Raw genomic sequence first — 18149 nt, forward strand, 5'->3', positions numbered from 1 at the left:
AGATAGTACTGAACCCTATATATATATATATAATGCATTTTCCTAGACGTACAATACCTAGGACAAAGTTTAATTTATAAATTGGGCACAGGACGACATTAACAATAAATAATAAAATAGAACAATTTATAGCAACATACTGTAATAAAAGTTATATGAATGTGATCTCTCCAAATATTGTATTAGACTGTACTCACCTTTCGTCATGATGTGAGATGATAAAAAGCCTACGTGAGACCTGGCGCGAGGAGACTGGCACAGGCACCCTGAAGTCGCGATAGGCTACTATCGACCTTCTGCAGATTCGTCAGGAGGAAGAATCTTCTGCTTCCGGGGAGGGGGTAACTGAAACCTCAGCAAGTGAAAACTATGGATAAGGGGGGACTACTGTATCTCTTCTAAGTAAGCTCATTAGATGGATTAGATTCATTCAAGCCTCACAAAAAGTCCATGGCAAAAGGTCAGCTCTGATTTGCAGAGGAGTAAACTGGGGCACAGAGAGGCGGTACAATTTGCCTTAACCTCACAGAGCTGGGGAGTAGCACCGATGGGAACTGAACCGAGGCCACGTGGTTCTGGAGCTTGGGAGCTCAGTCACTTCACCCCCACCGCCCCTCCTCCGGGAGGGCCTAGGCTCGGCCTCAGTGCTTCCTGCCTGAGTTCCTGCATGTGGCAAGCCTACGTTTTGAAAATGTGAAGTTATGTAATACAAACGCGTTAATAAGGTATGTTAGTGTAGAGTGTGTTTTGAAATATTGTAACCCTCCAGCTTGAAAAATGTGGAAAAAAAAATAACCTTTTCAAGTTGGCTGGCCCATGGAATTGCAAGATGTAGTGAAGCTATTTCTATAGCTCAGTGGCACCAGGTGAGCTGGTAAATAGATAACCTCCATCCTTTGTCAGTCCCGTGGGGCTCTCAGTGTTGTTGACGTGCTTTGGAAATTGAGCGAACGAATCCGTTGCTAGTGCCCCGTTCTGTGAACAGGCACCGTTGTTAGAGCTGAGAGTCGTTTTCATATCCTCTAACAATGGCATCTGAGTGTCAGTTCAGTGGCAAAGCTTGCAATAGTGTTCCAAAAATGGAACGGATGTCAATAGCTTCGCACTGGAGGTGAGAGGTGCTAAAATGCCACAAAGAAGGCTGAATAAGCACCGTGACGCTCGCCGCTGCCCACTTAGAAGCGAGCCCTCTGCAAAATAGTGGAGTTGGTGCCGAGGAGAGGAAAGGCTGCGCTGAAGCCCAAAGATTGCTTCTCGGGTTACAGATCTATGCACAGTAAGGAACCCTCCCACTTTACATATACTTCTTTGGGAAGATTAGTCTTCTATGATGTGAATTTTGAATTAAAGGTGACGGCCCTGTGCTCAGCTCCAACTCGTATTTTTCATTCTTTACTCTTCTTACCGCTGAGAGAACGGCTCCCGGATTAGTTCTGCTCAAAGGCTGATCTTGCCACTCTAAGGCTCAAAAACGTCACGTGGCTCCCACTGAGGTCCTGTTGGTCAAGCTCTTCAGTCAGAGTGGGGCTGAGTCTCCCCATGAGACCAGAAACTCCCAACAGTGGGGCCATGACCTCTCCATCACATGCACTCACACTTTGAGTCCCCATCAGAACCTAACTGTTGGGTGAGATATTTACGTATTGGGGTTGGGCATCTGTAGGGGATTCCCATACTTGGGATGGGATAGGATGGGAACTCCAGAATGTCCAACAGGTATGATGCTAGTTCAGTGCTTCATTAAACATTTGTGTAACGAGTGAGTGAACAGCCGTTATGACCTTCTTGGCTTTTGACTTCTCTATTCTCAGGACCAGAGACCAGGGCAAAGGTGAAAAGGTCTCTAAAATCTTAGGCAATACTGGGTTTCATTGCCTTGTCTAGGCCAGGGAAATGACCTAGATAATGAAAAAAACATTAAACATTTCTTACATTTGTCTAAGGCAGGGTTTCTCAACTTTGTCACTGTCGACATATTATGCTGGATAACTCTTCCATGGGGGGGGGGGGGTGGCTGTCCTGTGCATTGTAGGGTGTTGAGCAGCACCCCTGACCCAAGTTGTTAAATCAAACGTGTCTCCAGACATTGCCAAATGCTCCGGGCAAGGGCGAGATTACCCTCAGGTTAGAAATAATGGTCTAGGGCAGTGATTCCCAGCTCCAGTGGCATATTAGATTCACACGGGGAGCTTTACAAACTACTGACGCCTGGGTCCCACCTGGAGATACTCTGATGTAATTGGTGCTGAGGAGCGGTCCAGGTAGAGGGAATTCTGTAAGCTCTGCAGGTGGTTCTAATGCTTAGCCAGGTCTGAGAGCCACTGGTCTAGTGCTCGGCAGTCTACAAGCGTAATATGCATTACAGGCTTCACAGCACACCTGGGTGGAAGGGGAGGTGGCTTGTTAGTGTGGTTTTCTGACTTGAGAAGTGAGATCCAGAGACTTGTGAGTGGTGGAGTGGGAATCGGAACTCCGCTCGTCCGGCTCCTAACCCACTCTTCCAAGGGCCAGGGCACAGCCTAAGCAGAATTGATGTTGAAGGGGGTCCTGGATGGAAGTCTTCCATTGTGCAGTGCTTTTCCTCTATCCTGGTCTCTCGTTTCCTCCTTTTCAGTTTCCCTGAGTGTCTCTATGCCAAGGCACACTAGCAGTCATTTACACTTTAGCCTGAACATGAGCTAGTCTCCCTCTTCTAGAGGGATTTGCCAGTTATGCCTCATTGATAACAGTGAGAAGGAAGGCTTTACATCAGCTCATAAGTGAGGTGGAACAGTTTGGGGTGGTAACCTGTGTGCTCATGACACCTCTGAAATCAAGTCCGACTGGTAATTGCCTTTGGTTAAGGTTCACCTCATTCTAGTTTTGGCTTACAATTCTATCCAGTTCCATCTCATTTACGAATCATTTTTAGAGCATCTCCTATGTGTATAGTATGGAATTGGAGATTGGTGGTGGCTGGATCTCCTTACCTAGGCTTTAAGTTCCCAGGTGGAGGGCATTTTTTCCTGCTTCTGTGGCATTCACTACATTTTGGTCCTGACTAGACATGTACCATGCAAGGTATTTAACACGTGGATAATTGAATGTCAGCTCACACATCCTGAACCCAAGCCTGTGCTCCTGGGGAAAGACCTTACAGGTGCAATGTCAGGACTAAATCTGCAGGTGTGTGGGTGATATTTCTCCTTCAGCCCAGGGATGGCATCAGGAGAAGCTGGCTTCAGAAGCCCCAGAGAAAAAGTGAGCACAGTGGGGTTCTGAAGCTTCTTCAAAACAGATGTATTGAGCAGAAATCACTTTTATTGGGATGGCTTCGTTTTAAGGAAAAGAAAAGAGACAAAGCCAAGAGAGAGACTCTGCTAACAGATGCCTAGGAGTGGCTGGACATTTCTGCCCCATGCTGTGCAAAGAAGGGGATCCTGGCCCACACGTCCACGCCACTCATTCTTCGAGATCAAGGTCTGCTCAGGCTTCAGTGCACTTTCTTGAATACTTGCTTGCAGACCACACCCTGCACTCTCATCTCCTGAAACAAAAGCAGATGCTTGTCATTGGCCAGAGCAAAGTCACACTTGGGGCTCAGTGCATACAGGGGCAGGAACTTCGAAAATAGCACCTGCTATTTCTCCTCAAGAGTTGGTTCGAACTAACCAATTCCTTAGAAAGTCCGTTAAACTGGATCAGTGGATGTTGGGCCCTGCTATGCCCTAGGCAGGGCTGGCTGGGAAAAAAATGTGGTTCAAAACGGGCCAGCAGGACCCTCTGATACCTCCCCTCCCCCTACTACACTCAAGGAGCCAAAAGGCTTTCAGAACCTCAGTCCTGAGCCCAAGACAGAGTCTGTGCCCAAGATTGGAAGAAATCGGGCCCAGACACATGGCTTAACCCCCAGAGGTTTCAATAGGTCGCCAAGGCCAAAGCTGCAAACGGCGTGGAAATTCTAAGCTTCAGCTACATATTAGAGTACCCGGGGAGTCTGAAAAAATGCCTGGGTCCCAGGTTAGACCAGTTATATCAGTGTCTCAGTGGGTGAGGCCCTGGAACTGCTATTAGTAAAAGCTCCCAGGTAGTACTCAAATGCAGACCAGAAAGCTCATACCTTGCTTACAGGACAGCCCCTGCTGAGTGGCCGGGGGAAATGACACACAGAGTGTCACCACACATTCCAAGTTTTGTTTTGTTCTGTCTTGTGTTTTGAAGCAGGCTGGAAATCTGAATATTTATGTGACATCTCCTAATTTTTAAATTGTTCCCTGAAGAAGTGTAAAGCTCCCTGATGGCCAAAGAAAAGAGGTCCGAGCCCTCCCCGCCCCCACCCCGCCATTTGCAACCTCTGGCATAGAGCCACAGAACTACTGAGCTGAACGAGCCAGTGGAGACCACATACCCATCTACCCTCATTGCTCTGCAGTTGAAATAGAGGCCCGGGGAGAAGACAGGCTCAAGGTCAGGGACTGCGTTAGCCTAATGCCTCTGAAAATAATGCCCTCGTGCCTCTTCCCAGCATTCACACGGACTCGGATCTTTGCAGAACTCTTGTGGTAGGATGGCATTTTGCAGGGGAGGCTTGAGGGAGGAAGGTACTTACTCAAAGGTACCCATTGAGTCAAGAGTTGAAGAACCCAAGTCACCTGGACCAGGTTCTTTTCTCAGAAGGAAGGTAGTCGGGGAGTTCCAAGGGAAAAGGAGTGATGGGAGGTCTCCTTTCGGAGGACATGTGTTATTTTAGCTCTCCAGATGTTAAGCCCCTTCTTCTGGATTTGTGCGTACTTTTCCCAGACAATGGATGGAGTAGAAATGGCTTTGACCGGAGTTCCCAAGCCAGAGGCCCACACCTAGGCTTCTGAACTGACAAAGGCTTCTCGTCCCCTGACCTAGAGTGTTGAGAAGCTTAAAGAATTCTCCTTGATTCGAGCCTGCCACAGCTTGGCCTGGTGAACACAGACATCATTTGGGAGCAAATTTCAGTTCTTCTGTCTCCTAGCTGTGTAATTTGGATGTGCGCCCCCATGTTCTCATCTCCAGAATAGGACCCCTAATAGCAGCTGGCCCATAGGGCTGCTGAGAGGACAGAGAGAGATTATGGAATGCAAAAGAGCTTAGCTCCACATCTGATGCTTAGCAAACGCACCTCTGTTCCTCATGTCTCTGACTGGATGGCTGAGTCAGCCTAGACCTTGAAAACTCGGGGCTCAGTGTTTAAAGTCACTCAAAGGTCTTCTTCAGGCCCTTGGAAGAGAAGCTTCAGAGCAGAACCAAGGCCCAGCCACAGAGTATTTTTCCAAGGTCCACTGGACCTCAACAGTGATTATAGTCTCTGGACCCTGTTCTGCCCCCCCCCCCCCCGCCCCCACCCCACACACCAACAACCTACCAGGTGCAGCTCGTCACCCTCAATCCATTGGGTCCAGCCGCGTCCCTCCTTTTCCCCCTTCTGCACACACTCGAGCTTGTCCCCGTCCCAGCTCACCGTGGTCTGCCAAGCAAAGGAACAGGGTTGTCAGTCCTGAGCAAGCAGCCCCAACCTTGTTTACGCAGGGTGTGCTCAAGTCAATTTCATTACAGAACATTTGCAGCCTAACTCCGTCCACCACGTGTCTTATTATAACAGGTAAATCAATTTTATTTTATTTAATTGTATTATTTTTTAACATTTATTTATTTTTTAGAGAGAGAGAGGGGCAGAATGTGAGCAGGGGAGGGGTAGAGAGAGAGGGAGACACAGAATCCGAAGCAGGCTCCAGGCTCTGAGCTGTCAGCACAGACCCCATGCGGGGCTTGAACTCATGAACTCTGAGATCATGACCCAAGCCAAAGTCGAAAGCTTAAGCGCCTGAGACATCCAGGCATCCCTATTTTATTATTTGTTTAAGTATTTCTTTATTTTTGAGAGAGAAGAGTGTGTGTGTGCGAGCAGGTTAGGGGTAGAGAGAGAAGGAGAGAGAGAATCCCAAGCAGACTCTATACTGTCAATGCAGGGCCCGACGTGAGGCTTGACCTCACAACAGTGAGCTGACTTGAGCTGAAATCAAGAGTAGGGTGCTTGCCCTACTGAACCACCCAGATGTCCCCTGGAAATCAGTTTTAACATTTACAAAAACTTCCCTAAATTTCACTTATAGGGGTACTTAGGAGAGAAAAGGTCATCAGGGTGGGGCTCTCAGAGCTGGGGCTGAGTAGGGGACTGGGAAAGGAGGAGGGGCTTCAGAGGGCTGAGTGCACCCCAGGTGGGCAGGGAGAGGCTACTGTGCAGGTGCAGTGGGCATTTCCCGTATTTGCAGCTACCCACCTCCCCTCGAACAGCCTTTCCATATGTGGCAATTGCACATTATGAGCCCTGCCTCCTCACTGCTGCAGTTAAGACTCCATTTGCCCCTTGTTCACTGTGTGGCTCTAGACAGGTCCACCCTGTCACTGGGTGCCTGTGTTCCTATCTGTCATAGGAAGGGGCCAGAGGCCATTCACTCGCCGGCCTTGGTTTTACAGAGGCAAGTTTCTAGGATTCATGTGTTCCCGGCCACGTTCAGCTGTTCAGCTGATAGACAGTCAGCAACAGCCTGATAAGGATTTAGGAGAGAAGAAGTCTGGGAAATGAGTATGGAGTGAGTGGGGCCACTCACTGGGCAGTGGGGACTACCTCCTCCTCCAAACCCCTCAGCTCCCTCCGGGCTCACTGACGACTGCTGCCCTCTGCTGTTAGGGTGAAGCCTGCAAGGCAACACAGGCACAGGGTGACAGGTGGAGTCAGTTGTGTGCAGGAGTAAATCAGACCTCTGGTCCTGGAACCTGTTTCCAGAGGGAGACGGAGATCAGGAGGACTTGGGGCGGGGACGTTCCTTTCTGGGGTCTAGAGATCACTCGGGGCACATGTCCAACCACAGAGAAGCTCCCACCTTCAAATGAGAACATAATGAAGTTGATGTCTGATGAGGTGTGTCATGGGCAAGGACCACTAATGACTCAAGCCACAAGACAAGATGCCCATCCACTGGGCACCCCGTCCATGCCGGGCTTATGAAGGGAAGTGGGGACTGAGAAATCAGACATTCCTCGGCTTCAAGGAGCTCGTAAGAGTACTTGGCTTCCCCATCAACTGAACTTCTCTTTGTGTGTTTATCCTGAAGTCTACTCTGTATATTAAAGGCTCCAGACTCCATCTGAGGCTAAGAAAAGATCGCTGGTCCCCAGTTACGCTATATACACTTCTGCCTTTGCCAGATATGTTAGAGTCAATAAGCATATTCAGGCCCTCTGTGCTGGAAAATACAAGAAATGCTCAAAGAAGAACATGGTAATAAAAAGAATACCTGTAATCTTGCCTCCTCAGAGGTAATTACTCTAACATTTTGGTGTGTTTATGTCCAGTATTTTGCTCTATGAATGCATATATATATTTCTGTTTTTAAAAAAATTAGGATTGCATCATTTATGGTTTTGGGCCCTAGTCTCTTCATTTAATTGAAGCAATTTTCCACTTCAATAAATAGTCCGCATAAGCATTATTTTAATTGTTACATAATATTAAGGAAATAGCTACATAATTTGTGGCGCCCTGCAGAAAATGAAAATGAGGGGCTCTTTTAAAAAAATGTTAGGAATTTTAAGATGGTGACAGACGAGCATTAAACCAAGCGAGGGGCCCTTCTGTGCCTTGTGACCTGTGTGACTGCACTTGGTCACAGGACCACGGAGCTAAGCCTGCTAGTATTACATCATATTCACACACTATCATTTAGTCCATTCTGTGTTCTTGGACATTTAAGTTATTTATTATTCTGTGCTATTATAAGTAAGACTGCCTGGAATAACCCAGTTTTGAACACATCAATTTCTTGGAGTACGTTTACAGAAGAATTGTAGCATTCAAGAGTATGCATATTTTTAAGACTTTTGAGCCCCAGAAAGCTCACACCTGTTTACCGTCCAACATCAACGTCAGGGTACGAGGTTGAAAGAGATGTTCATTAATGGTAAGGCAGTCTTTGCTCCTGAACTAACATGTTACCCTTTCCAGATCATTTGACATCTTTTAATGGGGACCATTTGGATACAAATAATAAAATACCTTAGCAAGAGAATTATGGATAGCAGAATTTCAGGCATCATGAGAGATGGAGGGATAGAGGGAGAGGGCAGAAGGATCTTTGGGCATAGAGAACCCTTTCTCAGAGCCCTACAATCAAGCCCATTCAAGGGAAGGATCCCTAACACACAAATGCTATGGCAGTGTCCAAAGGAGACACTTCCTCAACCCCAAATTCCTGTTGTCTCTGACCCTGGGTACGTTGGACAGAACAGAGACTATTCTCGTCTGGACTGGATGTATACAGGGGAGGCTGAGTTCAGAGATGTGAAGGCAGTTTCTCAGGGTCACTCAGCTAACAAGGAAAGAATCTGGGCTGGAACATGAGGCTTGCAGGACTCTGTGACCCCCGTGTTTCCCAGCCTAGGGCAGGGCATCCAGCAGGTGTCTGCTAGAGTCTCTGGGGGCTGCACATACACATAGGCATTGTGCTCAGACTCTGAGAAGCTCCAGGAGAACACCCTTCAGTTCAGTCCAAACATTGCTGGGTGTGGGTGCTGAAAGCCAGAGATGGGTCCTCAAGAGATCACCGCTGAGAAGGTCAGATGGAAAAGTACGAGGCGGTTCCAGCCTGGTGTGGCTGGCGCTGGCGTTAGGGGAAACCCAGAGGCTGCAGTGGCGGGGAGGGCTCCTCATTCTCACAGGAAACATAAACTAGTTTTTGTTTTTAAGTGGCAAGGCATGCCAAACACAGTGCGTTAAGGACAAGCAGGCCAGTGCCATAAAAGCTATCCTGGAGTTAAGGAGAGGGTGGGAACAGGGCTGGGGGACTAGACGGGGCCACAGCGCCAGGCTGAAAACTGGGACTGTGGCCTGGAGCATGTTTCCAATGCCTGCCAGGGCTGCCTGCACCCGCAACGCAGCCCGCTGGCTCTGATCTCCTGGGTGGAACCCGTCAGCTGGGGAAGAAGCCGAGCTGTCCTCCAGGCTAAAAAGGGCAGGAAGCTCAGCCATCATGTACACAGGGCTCCTGGTACCTGCCCCCTCCCACCGCCCACCCTCCACCTGTATCAGGTGGACCCAGTACTGTCCGCAATGAACACGTGCCTAGGAGTCAACAGACCTGGGATCTCAGTCTCTAGCCGTGAGGATTGACTGGGCAATGAGAGTAACCTCCTGAGCTTCAGTGCCCTCATCCGCAAAAGAGGGATTAATGGATCACATATTCACACCCTTGTGAAGTCCCCTCCTGCACAGACTCTGGGCTTGGCTTTGTGACTTGCTTTGGCCCACGGGACATTAGCAAGCACGAAGCATGCAGCGCTTTTATAAGCGCTCGTACGCCGGGGGCTTGGTCTTTCAGAACCCTCCCCTGTGGGAACCAAGTTGCAGTGCTTTGAGGATGGCCAGACTATCCTGGGGAGAGAGACCACATGGAAAACCCTGGAGGACAAGAGAGAGGTTACCGCAGGAGAACTAAGGCACCCCAACTGAGCCTTCAGCTAAACATGCAGTCACATGGAACTCAAGAATTGCCCAATTGAACCACAGAATCAGGAGAATAAATGGTTGTCATCTTAAGTTATTAGGTTCAGGGCAGCTTGTTATGTGGCATTAGCTAACCAAAAGACCTACTTAACTAGGTTGTGCTGAGGATGAGAGAAAATGTACGTAAAATGCACAGGGCTGGCATAGGAGGCCCAAATAATAGTCATCAAGACCTCCAGAGTTTAGACAGGGATAGGATTTGCTTGTCCAAGCTGGACAATAACTAAAAGTCTTTTCTTGTAAGTTGGAAGTTTGTGAAGCCATGATGGATAGGCTGTTCGTTGTGGCTAAACGTTTCAGAAGCTCCTTCCCTTCCTGGAGACTTGGACCCAGGAGGAGACCTTACAGGGGCTGCTTGCTGAGCTGGGCGCCCAGGAGCACTGGGATGTCCACTGCCCTAAAACTTAATTAGTTTTTGTTCAAGCTGAAGATTTGGAGACTCCCCACTCACAGCAGTGATGGCTCCAAAACGGTGATTTAGTTCTCCCACTTGGCTAGCTCATGTTCACTTTTGGTGGGAATGGATTTTTCTATTTAAGCTTTGTATCCTATGGGAATAAACCAGCCTTTCCCCAGAGGGCCAGATTTGTCCCAAGAACAGAAAAGAGGGGTGAGGAGTCAGGGAGGAGGATGGTCACCCAAGAACAGGAGAGGGGAAATAAAGAAAGAAGTAATGTTGGAAGGGGACTGGGTAACAAACAATGGTCACTTGTTTTCTTGTGATAACTCCTGATGACAATCTTCCCCAGGACCTAAGAACGCCTCCTGTGACGTCCTCTGTGGTAAGAGCCAACCACCTTTGCTAGACCAGGAGCAGTGAAATCTGGGACAAGGATTTGGCTTGCCCTGTGAATGCCGTGTCTGAAAGGGTCTTTAAGAGGTCATTCAACGCAGGTTCCCAGCTCAGGCACTCTCTACTGCCTAATCCCTTTAGCCAGGGTCTAATGGGGGAATTTCAGGCGAGAGAATGTTCCTGATGCTTTCCAAGTGGCATGGGAAGGCAGGTGCCTATGGGGGCTGAGGTGGACACGATACAAACCACAGAGATAGGCAGTGCTGTCTGTACCCCCACTGTGAGCTCTGGGACTCCACCTTGGAAACAAAGGGGAAGTCCGGCCACCTTCAATTTCTCTCCTCACTGCACGGACCACCTGCAAGTCTGCAAAAGGGCTGGAGTCCAGGGCAGCTGGTTGTAAAGTGAAGCCAGTCCAGTAACTTTTCTATTAAAAACAAATAACCTCTAACACTTTGGCTCTGTCAGCAGCTTTCCCAGAAAGACATGCACCAACAGATGAACGAAGACAGCTTTGCATCACTATGACAAGGGACTGTCACTTCAAAAGCCATTATCCAGCTCCCCTGACCACTTAGAAACCCCAGCTGGCACGGCTGCATGGGGACCAGTGACACAGAAAACCCGGCTTCGGCAGGCAGCCTGAGGAAGCACGTCCCAGGGGTCCCGAGGCCCCCCTTGCCCTGTGCAGGTGACCTATACTGGGAGTGACAGACTATTCACACTAAATGGACCCATCTCTTGTCAGTGACCTGGCCTGGTCCACAAATAGTGGGATTCATCTTGCCTCCCAAGAATTGTGACATTTGTTAAAGCTCCCACATGCCCCAAACACCCATTCCAACAAGCAGGGGGAGGATGGGTCACTGACCCCTCCACACTTGCCCACACAGCTTGAGGAAGCCCTGTGCTTATGGACCCACCTCCCAGAGGCACCTAGGACTGCATCTTACTGTCTCTGTGGTTCCAGAGCCAGGTCAGAAGGGAGGTCTTGTCCACAGTGCTTCTTTTTGCAAAGGTCAGAGCCAGGATTGACCCAGATCTGACTCCAAAGCCTGTGCTCTTTAAATTCTGGAGGGGGTGGGGGATTGAAAAACCAGACAGTGACTAGACTCTTCCTGTACATGATGTGAATTGCTAAAAGCTGCAAATTGGCCATTGCTCCTGGAGTCTGATTTTAAAGTATGCTTCACCCTTTGAGGGTTCCTGGGATAATAAGACAGTTCACAGCCTCTGGTGCCTGTGTTAAATAAGTGAGTGGATGAGAAAAGTCAGGAAAGGTAACAGAGAGCCTGTCAAATGCCAGGTACTTCCACGTTTCACTTGACTTTCAAGCTCTAGAGCTGATAAAAATTAGACTTAGTCAGGTAACCAGCCTATGTCTCGTGGGGGTTATGGGCTGGGCCATCACCTGGACCCAGTTCTTTCTGGTGGAAAAGTCCAGTAGCTGCCCACGAGGCTCGGCCCAGTGAGCAGTGTGCTCACTCTCTTCTGATCCACTCCTAGGAGGCTGGTAATTATCTAAAATCACATTCAGGGGAAAAGCCAATTCTCTCTAAAAGCAGATTAAAACTAAATTAATAAGGCCTTAACATGTGAACGAGTAATTAGAGACACAAAAGCTGTTATGAGCAACTACTATAAACCAGTAAAGCCACAACAAGACCTCTGTGGGCATGAAAGAATGCAATTCTAATGCCATGAAGGAGCTAACCGCAAATGATAACACAACTCTTAGGACAAACAAAATGATAAAATATTATGGCTAATCTTGACGTGTCATTTTTAAAATTCCTTAAACATTCTGGAAAGCACCCAGGATCAATTTTAAAACAAGAAGCCCTTAGAGAGCTCGAGGCCCCATGAGGCCAAGGTTCTGGATGGGGAGGAGGGAAATGGGGCTGGAGAAAGTCACAGGGCTCATGAGAAACTGTGCTCAGCCAATACAGGGACCCAGCACTGAGTGCCCCAATCTAGGGGCCCTAAGGCTGGGCTGGACCCAAGCTATGCCACAGAGCAGCTCAGCCTAAGGGGAAGGCAGATATGTAAACTCGCATTGACACCACTGGTGTTCTGAGTTGGGGTGGGTGGTGGGTACCCAGCCCAGTGAAGGGACAGGGAAGGCTTTCTGGTGGAATAGCACCACCGTCATTGTCACCGTCACCATCATTACTCTAACAATATGTGCTGAATATTCACTATGCACTGGGCAGGGCAGGGTATTAAATACAGCCTGGGTCGTATCTTCCTGGAGCACTTCTCCCATTTTACAGATGTGGAGACTGAGCCTTTCAGGTCACCCAGCCACAAAGTGGGGAGATGAGATGTCTCACTGGACTAGAGTCCATGTTTTTGCCTACTGTGCCCTGCAGTTACCTGATCTAAGCTGATCTTCGAATGAGCAGTAGGATTCTCCAGCGTGGTTCTGTGCAAGGAAACATCCGGCAATCGTGCGCTCGACACCTGCACACTAGCCTTGGGTACTGGAAACAGAGGCAGGTGAGGCGAGCATCCTACTCTCAAGAGCAGACAGACTATTAGAGAAGAAGACAAGCAGAGAATTCCAACAGGATGGCAAGTGCTGAGTTGAGGCAGGTGATGGTGGTTGCAGAAGTGGGAAGGCATCTCATCAGTCTCTGGAATGGGGACAGAGATCTATCAGGGAAGGCTTCCTGGAGGGGATAATCACTGCTGGGATTAATGCTGGAATTGACACCAGAAAACACCACGGGAGTTAGTTAAGAAGTAGAAGTTGGAAAAGAGGAACGATGGAATCCCAAACAGAGGAACAGCCTGGACAGATGCAGGGAGGCCGGAGGCTGCATGAGTGAGGCTTCTAAATGAGCTTTGCCCAGCTGGACTCTCTTGGCATGACCCTCCCCAAGGATCCTGACCCTGCTCCTCCAAGCCCAGAATTTACTGGGGAGAGGACTCAGCCCCTCTTTTCCCTCACTTTACATCTTGGCGGCTCCAACCAGCCAGACCTGAGCAACGGACAGTCCGGATGTTTGCTTATCTGGCAGGCAGAGCCAGCCTGCTACTTGAGCCAGGGCAGGGAATCAGCTTGTTATCAAGTCCACAGGGCGAGTGTGGGGGGGAGGCTGTTGGGAGGTGGCGGGGGAGGATGTACAGTAAAGGAGGGGCCATCCTGCCACAGTGCTCGGAGGGACTCTGAAGGGCAGAGTCCACCAGAACCTCGTCACTTCCACAAGAGCCTCTGGTTTCTACTTCTTATCTCTCAAGGCGAACAGAAGCACACGGCTCCCAGAAGATAAGAGATGCTAGCTCAGTAGCTGAAGAGGAGTCAGCAGGTCGGGATCTCTCGACTGAGAGCTCTTTGGGGTCTGGGATCCTTTTAGTCACTGCAGGACACCAAGCCCCACCACAGAATCTAAGGCAGGGAAAATGCATATCACCATTTGCTGAATGAACGAACAAATGGCAGAAAAACATTGTAGGGGTACTCTTGCAATGAGCACATTTTTATTTTCAGATAATGTAGCCGTTTTCCAAAGATGAGCCGTACAGAACTGCGTTAGCCGTTGTGTGACACTGGCCTGAAATGCTGAGTCCTAGAGCACTTAGCTGTCACGCCCAGGGCCACACAAGCCAGGAAGAGTGCCAGTCGTGGTTTCAACCCCCTTCTGCCCAACTCGGAACCCGCAGCCTGCTCTCTGTTACCCATGAGCATCTTGCCGCCACGGATGCTCTTGCTGCCAAACAGTACCCGGCAGGCTACGGGCCAGCTTGCCTGCCTGATCTGGGCATTTGCGGGGGTGGGGGGTTGGGGGGGGGCCTGGTGACAGTCTTGGACAGATGCAGGCCCGAGCCCCAATCCATCCCTACCTAGCAGGGAGACCCTGAGCAACGTACCCCACCTTCTGAGCCTCCATTTCTTCATCTGCAAAGTGGGGCTGAATGTCCTGCCGCAGAACAAGAGCATCAGGATGAAATGAACCAAGGGGTTGCAAGGACCCATTCAGTGCTGGACACAGCAAACCCTCCATAAGCAGTAGCTCCCTCTGCCATTGGCTTTGCCCAGCCTGTTCTCTCCGGCTGTGGACAGGCACGCGCCCTTGCAGGCCAGCCTGCGTGAGGTAGCTCTGCCAGCTCTTATCTGGGTGGCCGGGTCACCCACACACGTCACCACCTCTAGAATTTGTCTTCTGGAGAACACAGGTTACACGATGAAAGAATTAACAGTAACAGCTCATACTGATGGAGGTGACGATTACAGGCTTTCCCTCATCTAATCCTCACCGAGGAGTAGTAGGGATCCCTTACTTTATAATTATCCCCATTTCACAGACAAGCAGAGGCACAGGGAGGTGAAATAACTTGTTTCATGCCCAGTTGGCAAGTGGCATAGATGAGATTCCAAAGACGATGGTCTGGCTCCAGAGGTGAACCGGTTATGACTCAGCCAGGTTCTGCCGCAGAGAGAGCTGGGCTGTGGACAGCCTCCACTGTTGAGGAGAAATGAGATGCAAACCAGACCCCCACTCCTCTGCACCTGACAATTCCATCCATGACCCCGCTACCTCACTGGGGACACTGCATTAGACATTTCAAAAGCATCACAGAGAAATTATTTCAGAGTTGTGACCCTTAACATAACAAGGATGCCACCTCTCTCTGGTAGCAATCTGGACTCAAGACTGCCAGGATCCCAATTCAGGCTCCACCAGCTCTCTCCGCTCAGACAAGCGATATTGGTGCCGGCTTTCATTTTCTTCACATAGAATAGAGGAAGAATTTTGGCACCTTCATTACAGAATCGTGAGGCTTAAAAGAATTAATGCAAGGAGGGACACCTGGGTGGCTGAGTCGGTTAAGCGTCGACTCTTGATTCTGGCTCAGGCCATAATCTCATGGTTGGCTGAGTTCGAGCCCTGCATTGGGCTCTGTGCTGACAGCATGGAGCCTGCTTGGGATTCTCTCTCTCCCTCTCTCTCTTCACCTCCTCTGCTTTCTCTCTCTCTCTCTCTCAAAATAAATAAAAAAACATTAAAAAAGAAAAGAACTAATGCATGGAAAGTGTCTAGAATCCCTAGCACATGGGAAATACTCAACAAACACTAGCTATTATCGAGTGGCAAATGGATCTTGCAGTGATAGGATCTACCAGTTATATTGCTTGAAGTTCTATTATTTTTTTTTTGGGGGGGACAGAGAGAGACAGAGCATGAATGGGGGAGGGGCAGAGAGAGAGGGAGACACAGAATCGGAAACAGGCTCCAGGCTCTGAGCCATCAGCCCAGAGCCCGACGCGGGGCTCGAACTCACGGACCGCGAGATCGTGACCTGGCTGAAGTCGGACGCTTAACCGACTGCGCCACCCAGGCGCCCCTGAAGTTCTATTATTTTTACGTAACACTCATATGACAAACACAATGGAGCCTTCTGTGCTACGCACTGGACATGTAAAGTGTGGGTTCCACTGTCTAGAATCTCAAATGCATTAATAAGTGTCACAGGTGCCCTGGGAGCAATGGCTGCAGAGAGCGACAGTGAAGCAAAAGAAAAGGATGAATGAGGTGGGATGAGGAGTCAGGACAAGGTTGGTGGAACAGTTAAGCCCGGGCTGGTCTTTACCAATGGGTAATTATTCTCCCAAGGGAGAAAGCAGGGGACTTATCCCAGGGAAGTGAACAGACAGATGCCAAGGAGGAGGGCAAGTGAAGGCGCCTGCAAATGGTGGGATGGGGCCAAGGATATGGGGTGGGTAGGAACTGGAGCTGGAGCCACGTCCTGAAAAACCCAAGCCACCTCTGGCCTTTGCCTGCCAGCCCTGGGGAGCTCCTGGGCAGTTGAGCCAGGGAGTGATACAGTAAGATTCCCATTTTAGAATGTGAACGATAGGGTGAAGTGTTGAGGATGGTGGAAGGGAGATCAGGGTGAAGACGTAGTTCATGGTAAGAATATCCAGTGGAATAAAGGCAGTCTCTTCAGCAAATGGTGCTAGGGAAACTGGACAGCGACATGCAGAAGAATGGACCCGGACCACTTTCTTACACCAGACACAAAAATAAACTCAAAATGGATGAAGGACCTAAACGTAAGACAGGAAGTCATCAAAATCGCAGAGGAGAAATCAGACAAAACCTCTTTGACCTCGGCGACAGCAACCTCTTACTCAACACGTCTCTGGAGGCAAGGGAAACAAAGGCAAAAATGAACTATTAAGACCTCATCAAAATAAAAAGCTTCTGCACAGAGAAAGAAACAATCAGCAAAACTAAAAGGCAGCCAATAGAATGGGAGAAGATATTTGCAAATGACATATCAGATAGAGTTAGTATCTAAAATCTATAAACAACTTACCAAACTCAACACCTCCCCCCCAAAAAAAACCCAAATAATTCAGTGAAGAAATGGGCAAAAGACATGAATAGACAATTTTCCAAAGAAGACATTCAGATGGCCAACAGACACATGAAAAAATGCTCAACATCACTTATCAGGGAAATACAAATCAAAACCACAATAAGATACCACCTCATACCAGTCAGAATGGCTAAAATTAACAACTCAGGCAACAATAGATGTTCGCAAGGATGTGGAGAAAGGTGAACTCTTTTGCACTGCTGGTGGGAATGCAAACTGGTACAGCCACTGGGGAAAACAGTACAGAGGTCCCTCAAAAGTTAAAAATAGAACTACCCTACAGCCCAGCAATTGCACTAGTAGGTATTTATCCAAGGGATACAGGTATGCTGTTTCAAAGGGGCACATGCACCCCCATGTTTATAGCAGCACTATCAACAATAGTCAAAGTATGGAAAGAGCCCAAGTGTCCATCAACGATGAATGGATAAAGATGTGGTGTATATATATATATATATATATATATATATATACACACACACACACACACATATACACACACACACAATGAAGTATTACTCAGCAATCAAAAATAATGAAATCTTGCCATCTGCACCAACATGGGTGTAACTAGAGGGTATTATGCTAAGTGCAATTAGTCAGAGAAAAACAACTATCATTACTTTATATGTGGAATGAAGTGGAATTTAAGACACAAAACAGATGAAAATAAGGAAAGGGAAGCAAAAATAATATAAAAACAGGGAGGGGGACAAAACATAAGAGACTCTTAAATGCACAGAACAAACTGAGGGTTGCTGGAGGGGCTGGGGATGGGGGCATGGGCTAAATGGGTAAGGGGCGTTAAGGAGGGCACTTGTTGGGATGAGCACTGGGTGTTCTACATAAGGAACGCACCGCTGGAATCTATTCCTAAAATCATTATTGCACTATATGCTAACTAACCTGGATATAAATTAAAAAATAAAAATAAATTTATAAAATGAAAAAAAAAAAAGAATTCTTGGAAAGTGCTGAGCCTATTGCACAGGAGTAAGCCTAAGAGATGTTAATAATTATTGTTATTATTACAGGCAAGAGATATTCAGAGAAGTGGGGATGAGGGAAGGGGAAAGAGATGCTAAGAAGCAGAATCTACCGAACTTGTTGCCCATAAACACTTTCCATTTATCTTCACGGTGTTCATTTACATGGCAATGCAGTGGTCTGTGGAATCAAAAAGCCACAGTTACTGTAACCACCTGTGGTTATGTGGCACTTAGGAACACCAGCAGGAGGCGGCCAGTTCTGCAAACCACACAGAGTCTGGAGTCAGAGAGGTGTGAAGTTGAATCCCAAGGCTATGGTTAACCAGCAATGTGACATAGGACCCGAGGGTCCCTGTCTGTAAAACGGGAGTAGCACCTCCTCTCCGGGACTGTTGGAGGATTAAATAAT

At 48.4% G+C, this 18149-nt stretch overlaps 2 protein-coding genes across 3 annotated transcripts in view; both read right to left on the bottom strand.

The window, feature by feature from the left end:
- Positions 1-536, bottom strand: part of RBP2 (retinol binding protein 2) — a 118850-nt gene extending 118314 nt beyond the window's left edge. The window contains exon 1 of one of the 2 annotated variants that reach the window (XM_030330408.1): positions 198-536. In XM_030330408.1, coding sequence (XP_030186268.1) covers positions 198-207 — 10 coding nt within the window. In that variant the 5' untranslated portion in view covers positions 208-536. The remainder of the gene's footprint in view (positions 1-197) is intronic. The other variant, XM_030330406.1, reaches the window with a different exon arrangement.
- Positions 537-3258: 2722 nt separating this feature from the next.
- RBP1 (retinol binding protein 1) overlaps positions 3259-18149 on the bottom strand; it is a 33078-nt gene continuing 18187 nt past the window's right edge. The window contains exons 6-7 of the mRNA XM_030328426.1: positions 5375-5476; positions 3259-3526 (exon numbers count right to left, since the gene is read on the bottom strand). Of these exons, the coding sequence (XP_030184286.1) occupies positions 3473-3526; positions 5375-5476 (156 nt within the window). The 3' untranslated portion in view covers positions 3259-3472. The remainder of the gene's footprint in view (positions 3527-5374; positions 5477-18149) is intronic.

This window comes from Lynx canadensis, chromosome C2, assembly GCF_007474595.2.
Source record: "Lynx canadensis isolate LIC74 chromosome C2, mLynCan4.pri.v2, whole genome shotgun sequence".
NCBI lineage: Eukaryota > Metazoa > Chordata > Mammalia > Carnivora > Felidae > Lynx > Lynx canadensis.